Genomic DNA, 13,151 nt, shown 5'->3' on the forward strand with positions numbered 1-13,151 from the left:
TAATTATACCAAAATTGGTCTAGAAAAGGGGGTCATTGATATACCAAATGGCCAAATGAAGCCCTGAAAACAAAGCCCCAATTGAAGCCATTTGATGCACATTTATGCTATTCTTGGTTACAGTAGCACAAACCTCAAACTGGGAGTCTAATAATGCTGTGCTTGCTGTAAACCAAATAACATTGTATAACTATGCTCATGTCTTTATGATTAAAGTTTCCAAAATGAGGGGGACATTTGAAGCTATTTGATATTGTGTCCCCTCCTCTCTCCATCTTTGAAAAGCGGGAGACATGTCTCCTGTCCTTCAGGCAACATGTGTTTGTGACTTTATATTACAATTAAGAAATTGAATCAGGGGCATTTGATATTGAGAAGTGGGAGAAGGCCCAACCTCCTCCCCCTCCCAGATTGACACTCATGGCCAGTGTCTCAGTGAATCAATGACTTTTGATGAAGATGATGGTACATAGGAAGAGGATGTTATTCGCTGTCGTAGTGCACGTTAGAATATGACCATTTGCTAGGTCAACTGGATCACGCTTTATTTGTTATGAACCACTGATCGAAATGATCACAACACAAAGCCTATGGCATATCAAAATTCGGAACAGGTGTATGAGCCCAGGCTTGGAGCAGTAATCATTGGTTACTAATGTGCACTACGACAGCGAATTGTTGAGAAGATGAACAGGATGTTAACTTATGATTAAGCTAAAGACATGTATGGACATTTGCTTTTAAAAATTGAAAATGTTAGCTGTCATTGTATACTGTTTTTATCTTTGTAGGATGAAGTGTTGGGTTGATGAATGTGCATCTCTGTTTGGTGGCATGGACATATGTGCAGTGGAAGCTGTTCATGGCAAGGATGGTAAAGATCACATCATTGAGGTTAGTACTCGGCCGGACAGTCTCTAAAATAATAACATAGTAACAGAAAACTTCCAGAGGAAGGGTCAATAAATCAGTGGCATAGCTAGCCGTTGTGGCATCCGGGCCAAGGATACATAATGGTGCCCCCCCAATTCTTTAAACAATTACATGCGGAGTGCGCGAAAATTTGCACAAATACCATTAATTAATTTTGGTTATATATAGGCCTGATGAAGTTGAATTTCGGTCTTAGATTGATCTTTCAAATGACTTTTTGTGCTGAAAAGTGTGTGAGACGTGCAAAAATATTGACTTTCATTACTTGGAGGGGGCGCAGAATCGATGCTGCATTGGTCAATTTGGGGCCCCCTAAGGTGACGCCCAGGGTATGTGCCCCCCTCGCTATGCCACTGCAACAAATTCACTAATACGGAAAGAGTTCAGGGTTTTCTTTTTTTGAGAGTGACTCTCGCTCTAGGGATTATCAGATATTTTCTGTACAAAATATTTTGTCTGCTCCACCAAATGGTCTCAATTATATATATCGTATATCTTCTAATAAACGTCCCCGGGGTGTGAAATTTTCGAAAAGGGGACATTTATTAGAGTTCATTTTTACAATGATTATTCCCAGACAGATAGCCAGGTAAGCTTAAAAATCACACCGAAACAATGAACTATGAACTTGGGATCAATGGCTCCCGGTTCACTTCCAGGTTTACGATATGATGCCAATACCAACGCCATGGTTACCAATCGTGTGTGTACCATGGTAAACTTACTTACACAACATAGTATGGACATATTTTAGAGGGCGTTTATTTGTTCAATTTTTCAAAAAGACTGGAGGGGCATTTTTAGAGGATATACGGTATTGGCCAAGGTGATCCTAATAACTCACTTCTATTTCATAGAGTATAAATAACCCACTCTGCATGTAAGTGTACATTGCTTTCCTTGGTGTCTACTGCAAGCATTTTTATGAGCTCTGCGGTGAAAAATTCTCATTGTGCCGTGGAATTTTTATCGGCGATGAGAGTTGAATTTTGTTCGCTCTCTCTCTTGAAATATCGCGGTCATGCACACTTGTGATTGGCTGCTGGAAAATCAAGGCAGGCACCCAACTATGTGCTCGCCATTCTAATAATTCTATATCAGTCCATGATGTTATGAGTCTGGGCCAAATATAAGCCAAACACAGTACATATTCTATTTTTCCTGCTTTACAGGTTAATGACTGCTCCATGACACTCTTGGGTGAGAACTTGAATGTTGAGGATGACAGAAAAGCAATAGTTGAGCTGGTGCTACAAAGAATGAGTGCAAAAATACTTAACACAGCACCTGCACCTGCACCCAGGTAATATATCTAACATTATGTGGTGTCCAAGTTTTGTCTTGCAAAGACTTGCAACCAATCTTTAATTTAAGGGGCCATGTGAGAGGCCTACTTTACACATGCGTGACAAACAAAAAAGGATTGGGTGTTTTTGTTTTATTTTATAATCAAATGCAGCAAACCTTTGACGAGCGCGACTTCTGTGATGTTGCAAATTTGGAGCTAACAACGCGTACGGCGCGCCGTTCATTCATAAATTTCCACTCGGCAACAGCAGATTGCCTCAGCAGCCAATCAGAGACAAGTGCGTCCAACGCAGTAAATACGTGATGTATACTTAAAATACGCGCTCGTCAAAGGTTTACTGCATTTGATTATAGTATTGTTTTGTTTTTGTTTATTTCATTCCATAAGTAACATATGTTATGAATTTCAGGGTACTGTTAAAGAAACATATTCAAGAAAAGTATTTCTAATCATGCTTTGGGCAGTCCAAAAGGATACTTGATTTGGCTAAAAACATTACTATTTCTTTCTTTTTTTACATCCATTTATTTTAATGGACTTAACTAGCATATTAGGCCAAAGTTTAGGGGTAAAATTGAGGGAAAAACCTGTTAAGGGGCATATATTTTTGGAAAACCTGCAACAAAATTCTTTGCTCACAGATGAAAATTTGTTGAGGGGGTGTTAGCAAACAATTTTGTCATGTATGTGTATGCTGTCATATCTGAGTAGCATGGCCCCCAGGGGCAGTGTTACTGAGCCCTGGATTTGAAGAGCATACATAGGTGCCATGTGAAGCTGCCATGTGATGAGTACAATATACTGTGTATAAATTGCCAGATGTTCTCAGGGTAGCTACTGCACTTTCCCACTTCTGGCACTGAGCAGTTGGCATGTAGGCCTTTTCATTCATAGTATATAATAATTCTACTATTAAGTCCACTTTGACCAGGAAAATGCCATTAGACACACATATTAAGCAGCTTGGCTAATGTTATAAATAGATACTTGTTTATGTCAATCCTTTATACCTAGAAGATATAGGTGTATGACACATCACTTCTGAAAACACCCAGGGTAGCCTCAGTACCTTGGAACCAACCCCTGTTTGGCCTCAGATCAACACATGTATCATTGAAGCTGATGGGTAGTTTTCTAATAACACTCTTTGTGCATCTGTGTCACAGCTTGTCACACTGATGGATAGGATACCCAAATGTACAGGATTTGTGCCAGGGTGTATGGCTTGTTGTCATGGCAAAGTCACTCTTTCCTGCAGCATTGAAGCTTTAAACAATTTTGAATTATAAGGTGGTTCTCAAATCACTAGGCTTGCCGCCTTTTGTTGATGAGTTATGCTGAATTCTTTGGTTAACCAAGCAGCCACCCTTATACCCCCACCATACCACCCTTATCCCGTAACCACTATCATACTCCACCACCTAGCCTATCCCATCCACCCTACCCCATCACCCTGTTCTATCCTACCACACCCTACCCCACTACTCCCACCATGCCCTATTCTACCACCCATGCACCCCATCACACTATGCCAATTACTACCTCACCACCCTGCCTACACCACCTTGCCACTCTTATCCCCCACCACCCTACCCCTACCATCATAATGTGACCCCCTAGGTCCTTCAGTGATGCCACCACCCTACGTCAACACCCTTTCTACTAATTGGCCAAAAACAAAATTGTTTGCTTGCCCTCCAACGGCCGACCCAAAATTGGCCAAAATCAGGGTCGGCCCTTTAGTTTTTAGTTTATAATTCTAATGTGTTTTTTTTAAATTACTTTTTCTGTTTAATTTTGCCAACAACATTTTTCTTAAGAAGAAAATCATTACTGTAAACTCATTATAACATTTATAACTTCCCATTCCTGCATCAATGTTTCCAATAAACTTGGTGTCTTATGCCTTTAAGTATGCACAGTCATTCTACTAATTGAATCCATTTCTATGGTGTATCTTGCAAAGGTCTGAAGTGAAGTATTGATGTATCTTTCCACATGACCAATATTCATTGCCTACAATAGGCCTATACAGTAGTGAGTCATTACAAAAAAATATTTTTTGACTGACTGACCTACCCCCAAAATCCCACTGGAGGGCAAGCAAACAATTTCTTTGGCCCTATATCCCACTACCCTACCACACTCTGGCCACAGCACCATACTATCCCTACCACCCTCCCTCACCACTTTACAATGTGTTTCAATGGGATGCTTAATTTACGGAGTGATCTCATAATAATATAAACTTAACCCCATTTGTTCTATTTTCCCCCAACAGCAAACCAGCACCAGCACCAGCACAAAGCAGCTCAGGCATGTTCTCAAGCAGTGGGTTACCAAGTGCAGGCCCTCCTCCATCCAGATTATCAAGCTCCACTTCAAACCCAACCATGCAGTTACAACAAAGACCAAACCCTGGACCAGGATCGGCATCAGTTCCAGCATCAGCTACAGCATCAGCGACACCATCACTGGCTGGATCAACATCAGCATCTGCATCTCATACTCCCAACAGCACACCCAAGAGCACAACCCCAACATCTACTACAGGTAGACAACAACAAGGCAGTTTTAGCAGTCAGACAAGCACGCCAACCAAAATGAGTACCCCGACATCAAATGCTACCACCACCGCTACAGGAGTACCACCACCAATTGATACAAAGGTGACACCAACAGAGGAAGAAGATACATTCAAGAATTTGAAGAAGACATTTGCAAACATATTTGGGGATATGTAGAGATATATGAAATCCTACAAACAAAAAATATTTATGGTGCAATTTATGAAAATAATTATGTACATAAAATACAAATATGAGATATGAAAGAGAACAGAATAATGTATGACTGTTAGAATCACAAATATCCAGTATTGAGTTTGCATGGTATTATGATATGTAATAAGTTTCTCACAAGCAATTCAGTGTTGTACAGTAAATCATGTTGAAATATGTATATACTTGCAGTAGTTTGTGAAGTCATTTGTAGTAACTATATTCACAATTCTTAAACACTTGAGAACGTTCCTGCAATCTTATTGGTTCTTACCCATGTGATATGACACGATTTCACACAGGTCAGCGCGTGTGCATCGACGCAATGTGTGTACTCACTATTTGAACTAATCGGAGGCGCATAGCATCAATGGGACTGATCGATTTTAAGCCCTAGGTAATTCCTTGTAAAATGTAGGATTTAATTTGATTAAAATGTGCAATACTTAGGATATTTTTATTTGAATTGAAGTGTTTAAGACTCGGAATGAGAATAAAGGTATTGTTTTAAATCACTGTTGTGCATCTATCATCTCATATAACATGGGAGACATCATTAATTTTGGTGTAAAACTCGGCTTCGCCTCATTGTTTTACTTATGAGACAATAGATGCACTCCAGCATCTAAAAACAATACCTTTATTCTCTAATTAAAGCGACATTAAGAGATCCGTCAATGTCATACTACACTATTTCCCATACTTACCATATTTTGGTATGTTTAAAAATAAAGTGTCTTGGAGTTATCAAAGAGTTTTAAAATATTGGCCAAAAAAGTAACATCAAAATGTTTGCGTACTACATGCAAATTTTTTCCAAATAAATTGCATGTATGGGGGTGGGGCTCACATATAACACATTTACTGACCTTTTTGAACAATTTGTTTGGGGTTCTGTTTGGGACCCCTTCTGTAGAAAATGACAGCCTATAATGTAGTAACTAAACCCCTAAAAACAGGCAAATCTTAGAGCTTGGTAATTCTTTGTGCTCGGGCATGCACAATTACATGCAGATCCAAAATGAAATTTCTCCATTGTGATACAACACAGTGATGGTTCATTTTTGCCACAAAACACTTTAGCTATATTCAAATTGTTGTCAACTGGTAGCCTACTACATGAAAGTGAAGTTTGTCTCAAAAATGGATGCTGATATTTCTGAAAATGGTTTATCAGTCATTTGGAAGCGACTTCGGACATTCTATGGTCATCGACGGATCTCTATATGTGACTTTAATATACATAATTATGTTGGTCAAATATGCACAACCTTGCCATACAACATAGTGTCAATGAAGTTGTAAAACATTATATTAACATATCTGGGTTATTTAAAGATTTTAAAGAAACAAAAAAAATATTTGATAACATTATTTACCACAAAATGTTTTTATACTGTTGTCAAACTACTATGAGCACTACAATGGGGCAGAAGCACTTTTTAGCCACTATATTTTAGCCACTATTCTGGGTACATGTACCGTATTTGTTCCGGTAGTGCTGAAGTAATTTTACTCCGGCATTTCACATTTTTTCAAACTGTTTTCATAATTATGTGTAAAAATGTCCAAAATCTAATCATCCACTTTAGTGCAGTGCATCCTTATATGTGACGTGTCATGTCAAAAGGAGACACTTTTGGGCAGGGTAAATGGAGAAATGGCCAAAAATCTGCCCGCGGGTGATTTTTTCACAATTTGAGTTTGTTGCAAATTTGTGATGATATTAATGTTAAAAATATTGTCTGATAGTTTCAGACCGAAATATAAGTGGCATCTTGTATTTTTTGAGACATTTTTCAAGGTAATTCCTACTCTCAACATTGTCAATAATATTTACAAAGGTCGATATCTCAATTTCCAATTTTTTAATACCATAACTTTTGAACTCAATATCTTCGCTTGGGAAAACGGTGTTGTGGAGCAAAATATCTCTATAATTAAAATATGTAAAAACCTCAAAATTGATAACCTGCCCAAAAGTGTCTCCTTTTGACATGACACGTCACATATTGCTGTTGACTTCAAATTCAAAGGATGGATCTGTAACTTTTTGGATGGGCTGTTAATAGAATACTAGTATCGTAAAACCTCGTCTAAAAGCATATAGAGTGCTTCGGATGAAAGCTAAATTAATCCAGGCACCATTATGGAGTTTGAGCAAATAAATTACAGATCCAAGCATATACAAACAAGTATTACTGTAAGACCAATCTATTGTATTGGCATATTTATGCATGTATCGTATTAATTTAGCTTTCATCAAAAACACTATATGCTTGTAGACAAGGTTTTAAGGTATCACAGATGCAAGTTAAAATATCATGGAAGGGCGCTTACTGGGGCATGGGCAATTAATGTAACAAATACGGTACTCTAAACCAATCCGCCATTACCAAAAAACATGACATTATACCTAACAATGAGGTTTTTGTAGGATAACTCAATAACATAGATAGCACAAACTATACATTTTCTTAATCCTTGTGATCAGACGAGTAATTTGATGTATCTTTCAACAAGAAATCGCCAGGGATCAAATCCAAAATGGCTCCAAATTGTCAAATTAACATTGGACCTTGTACTTCATGTGTGGAAACTCATGCTTCTAACAGAAAGTTGGTAGGTATAAATATGGCAGCCAGTGTAGGTTACGCAGGACTAGATGATATGATCACATTTCAGTTTTTTCTGCAGTTGTTTGATATTTGCATATATGATGCAGATTTTCTTGAGAGCCAATTATGATGCATTGAAAGTTTGTGTACAAGGGATACTCAACAAAATCAACCAAATGGGAGCAACAAGTAAAGCATATATGCAAACCAAAATCCAAAATGTAGAAACTCGGTTTTACTGTCATTAAGATCATTTTGAACAAGTTCATTTAGAATGATCCATCCACAATGCAACTAGTGGCCACCTGTCTGCCCGTTATTTTGGACAGGCAATTTGCTCCTGGGAGGAGCAAGATAAGCTCATTTTCTAAATATAAAGCTTGTTAAAGTTCTGTGAACTCAAAACAAGACCAGACTAATAAATCAAGGCTATATTATATAGCAATAGCTATTTGAACTGACTGAAATACCAGAAGGTACAGAGGTCTGGGTTTTGTTTTTAAGGTCAAATTTTGGACAGGTGGTTTTTGGTGACATATTATGTTTCATGAAATTTTGTTCAATAACTTTGCCCACAGTTTGTAATATGCAAGGTTTGTAATATGGAGATAATTTGTCAGTATCTCTGGGTTCAAAAAAGCCGTCTTTAGCAGAGGCATAACAAGGCAAAGTGCTGTATTGAAGACATAAAATTATTGCTGTGAAGGTTGGCACAAGGAACATGAATGTCCAGAGAAAGTGATTTAATTTTGGACCCATTGATGATCTCAAGGACCTCATCTAAAGATAATGGCTCAAATTGGTGAAAAGAGCTATTACAATTTTCAATGATATTAACAAAGAATTCGGGAACTGAATTGTCAAGAGCCAACCAAAGATATCTCGTCAAAGGCGGCGTGAATGTCGCTCATTAACAGTGCGTGCACATCCAGAAAAATATCCTGTTTTGTCAAATGAAAAATGGCTGAATCTTTAAGGTTAAATCTTTAAGAATTAAAATCCTTCAGTTAGTTCTTTAAGGGTTAAAATTCTTCAGTTAATTCTAACTGGCAAGTCCTGATTTAATATTTTTACAATTTGAGGGGAAATGGGACTAAAACATGCAATTTTGGCACAAGTGTAAGCATTACAAATTTTGAGTATAGGATATGAGTTTGCTCATAATTTTTGTAACTTTAATATTAGAAAATGTGTTCTCCATAAATTAGCATGCATAACCTGAAATAAGTTTTAGTACAAGTCTACATATGAAAAACGCCCAAAAAAACATGTTTTTGGCCCTTATTTCTAACAATTTTATTTACCAAAAATTTAAATTTTACTTTCATTGCCAGTTGAAACAATCTAAAGGATTATGATATAGTTATGTTTCATCTGATATGGATATATTTCTCAGATTTCATTTGGCATAACAAGATAATTTATAGTCTATATATCTACCTCGAGTCACCGGCACTAGCTTTGAAGTACTGTGTGTGCTGCGTTGGCTTAGCATGCTTGCATGTACAGGGTGTCCCAGAAAAAATTACTGAGTGAATAAAATTGAAATAAGTCGAGAAATCGACATCAGAATAAATAAAATTAAAATTTTGATTTGATTTGGTTGACTGGTTGCAGAGAAATTAACGATTACATAATTTGCGCATCAATGCAGTTCATTCCAAGTTTGATCAACAGGCGCTTTTTTTCAAACTCGATCACCGCTTCCTAAAGTTCGTGTATCTCATTAAATTAAGTCCACATTATCTATTTTATAATCCGATAGTGTTATGTTATTCATGCTTTCACTTAAGATCAATAACAGTTTGTCCGAGAAAACTTTGAGTTCTGCAATTGGACGCTTTCCATCTTTAATTCTTTAACTTTTCAAAGAACATTTATATCAACATTAATGAAAAAAGATATTTACAAGTACCAAGCATCATCTTACAAGCTTTCATTTTCAATATCGTGCCAGTTTTCAAATTTCAACAAAACCTAATTAAATGTTTTACAAAAAGCAGATTGTTTAAAAAGAACGAAAAGGATTTCACCGAACAAAATTTGAAACCCATTGACAGTTAACCACTAGTGCGAATTGTGTTGATTGATCTTTCTTTCAAACTTGGAATGAAGTGAATTGACACGCGTTATGTAATCGCTCATTTCTTCGCAATCAGTCAAACGATTCCAGTAAAATTAGTGTACAAGATGCAGAATAAGATGGGCTTCACGCTGATTTTTAGATTTTTGGATTTTGATGTCTATTTCTCGACTTACGTGCAAATTCATTTGCCCGCTAATTTTTTCTGGGACACCCTGTACATATGCGGCACATTGATCACACACGTAAAAGTATGTACAAGCGCCAAGTAACGCTTAGTTAACGCAGAAAACGGTGAACTTCAAAGCTAGTGCCGGAGACTCGAGGTAGATATATTGTACTGTATTTTTCAGAAACCAGGAGTATTGTAAACACTATTTACAAACAGTAGAACTACTTTCTGAAATGTTTTGAAACTTAAATATAGCATAATATACAGATAAATAGCGTGATTTTCCTTTTGTTTTCTACATATACAAGTTTTTTAAGTGTATATTTACTAATGTATTGTCTAGTCTGTGATGTAGATGAGTGAATTCTAGCTAAATATAACAATAGTGGCCAGTATGTGATACATTCCTTGAAATAAATGGCAATAATATTGATAATACTAATCTCAGTCTGCATGTAAGATGAATGTTATTGTGCTGTGTCCCTTGGCTAAGTTAATTTATTCATTCAGTTAAAGGAGTATTTCGTGATCCTAGCATCCTCTATTTATGTCATTTTTCATTAGATATCCACGAAAAAAACCTATTTCCAAAATTTCAGTTGATTCCGATTTTATGCTCATGAGTTATGCATGATTATGTGCTCCATAGACAATGCGTTGTAATTTCATTCTGGTGCACCAGAACGAAATTCAAATTTCACGTTATCTTTGCTAAACGAATTAATCTGCAAGAAATATTTTGTACATAAACATTATCTAGCCATTGGTTTCCAGTGATATAAAATTCTCAACTTTTTTTGAAAAAAGTGGGGGGATGAGGCTGTGGATCACAAAATGCCCTTTTAATTACCCAGTCCCTTGCATATTATAGAGCTTCCATAGTGACATTGTGAGGTGCATTATGGCATTAAAAAAGGAATAGCCAACTAGATTGGCCTGCAGGGCAACAAAAACCACTATAACTGCAAAATATGTATACATCCATCCGAAAAGCTTAAATTTAAAAGAATGAGGAAAATAACGGGGGTAAAATTAAAAAGTAGAATATATTCTATGGTGTCAAGGTCACTGGGCCCTTTTATATTGGAACTCACTTGCAGTGTTTAGTCGTCCTTTGGGAGTCTTTGTTGCCCTGCAGGATAATCTATATAGTTGAATATCCAAATTGAGCGGTTAGTGGGTCTTTTTTTCACAAAGAACCACTAAACACGAAATATATATACATCCAAGAAGCTTAAAATATAAATTAGACTCCCCGATAGAGAGCAGGGCTTGAAGAATGAGGTAAATTATGGGGTAAACGTTTAAAAAAGTAAAATATATTCTATAGTGTCAAGGTCACTGGGCTTTCTTGCCATACGGGGCCCTTTCATATTGGAACTTACTTGGGGAGTGTTTAGTCGTCGTATGGGAGACTCCGGCCTCTGCCTGCCAGCCATGCGGTCTTGATGTTTTTTTATTGATACTGGGGGCCCAGTATCAACTAAAAATATCAAGGGCGTGTCATGGCTAGCCTGAGGCCGGAGACTCCCATACAGCGACTAAACACTCCAAGTGAGTTCCAATATAAAAGGGCCCTGTAGGGCAAGAAAGCCCAGTGACCTTGACAGCATAGACATCACAATTGTCCTCACATTTTTTTTTAATGTCCTCACATTGTACATGTCCTTACTTAAATTGGTTTACAATTACACAGAGCCGCAAGTCCATAGCAATGTTGGAAGTCTCAATTTTGAGACCTGTTTGGGCTGGACTCAGTCTTGAGACTTCATGTCTAGTTGAGACCTTCAAAACATGATATTGAGTCGGTCATTACAGTAAATATTGGGTAATTTAGACTCAAACCATACAGCTATATTGTATTTGTGTCAAATTTCACAAAAAACAACACATCCATGAAAAAGTCCAAAACAATAACCCATTAGTACTTGCCCCCAAAACACCCATCCATATGACAATGGATATAGTAAGAAGCTGAAAATGAAACCCTTTTCAGCAGCAGCACATCAAATTTTGTGCAAAGAAATCCCCACTATGGGGAAATGGGAATTTTAATCTTGTGGCACTGCAAGTCGAGAAGCAAGCAGATTGACTGCTCAGTGATTGAAGTGGGCAAGTGCAATAGCTGCCCTGTGAGAGTGGCAATTTACACACAGTAAATTGTACTCATCTACACATGGCAGCTCTTTTGGCACTGAGCAGTCAAAATAATCTTTGCAATCAACTGGTCTCATTTATATTTTATACAATATATGCAGTTTTTGTTAAATATTAATTGTGGGTTCTGCTCCATAGATTGATTTCATATACAAAAGTACACATCCTTCAACTCTTGCAACCAACCAACACACTGTAGTTATCCCAGTTTCCAAGCGTAAAATTCAATTAAAAAGTGTGATTTGATTCCATCCTACATTGTAAAAATAAGGCTAATGAAAGTTGATTCCAAGTTTCCCGTCACCTGCCCACATCACTTTTTCATTTTGACCAAAATTTTCATTATTTCCATGAAAAAGTCAATTATCTGAGAATTGGGTGGAAATAATCCAAAATTTAAACTCAAAATTTCATACATACCCTGCTCGTGGTTGCAGCAGTTTTTTTTAGTGGTAGAGGATGACTCAAATATTTTCTCAATCTGTTGGAAAATGTCTGTAAAGATTTTCTAATTAGCATTAATCCCTGGTTTCAAACAGTCTTACATCAATAATATAGATAATAATGAAATAGAGAAAAATAATGAATAATGAAAGAGTCATCTCATTACTTGTGACAGGAAACAACATCAACTTTGATGAGCCTAAGATCCAATTTGTAATTGTGTGAATGATGTGTAAGTGGACAACATAAATGAATCTAATAAAACACAAATCATAAAAATATACTTTCAATTTAGTATATTTATTATTAAAAATTAATACATCATAAACTTTGCAATACCTATTCAGGATGAATGCACTTTGAATGCAATTTCACACACCATTTTTTAAAGACTATTTGCAACTAAAAGAGAAATAGGCAAATAATTCAAGAAGTTGAGTTGCAGTTCTACGAAACCAAAAACATTTTTTTTATTGTGTGTGTTAGAATTTTAGCACCACAAGATAAATGTGTGGTACAGTGGTTAAGATTCCAACCAATCATGTCAGTTCCATTGGGGTTTCATCTTTTTCAAATTTTACAAATTCCAAAAAACAAAAGTTACATTCCAGTTCAAAAATAGGTACACCCACTTTTGACAATAATTTTTACACAT

General features: G+C 36.7%; 1 protein-coding gene across 1 annotated transcript in view; it reads left to right on the forward strand.

Moving 5' to 3' along the window:
* Positions 1-6,885, forward strand: part of LOC140148198 (synapsin-like) — a 503,295-nt gene extending 496,410 nt beyond the window's left edge. Inside the window, exons 13-15 of the mRNA XM_072170058.1 lie at positions 792-894; positions 2,106-2,212; positions 4,668-6,885. Of these exons, the coding sequence (XP_072026159.1) occupies positions 792-894; positions 2,106-2,212; positions 4,668-4,986 (529 nt within the window). The 3' untranslated portion in view covers positions 4,987-6,885. The remainder of the gene's footprint in view (positions 1-791; positions 895-2,105; positions 2,213-4,667) is intronic.
* Positions 6,886-13,151: the final 6,266 nt, after the last annotated feature.

This window comes from Amphiura filiformis, chromosome 3 (assembly GCF_039555335.1).
Source record: "Amphiura filiformis chromosome 3, Afil_fr2py, whole genome shotgun sequence".
NCBI classification, from domain to species: Eukaryota; Metazoa; Echinodermata; class Ophiuroidea; order Amphilepidida; family Amphiuridae; genus Amphiura; species Amphiura filiformis.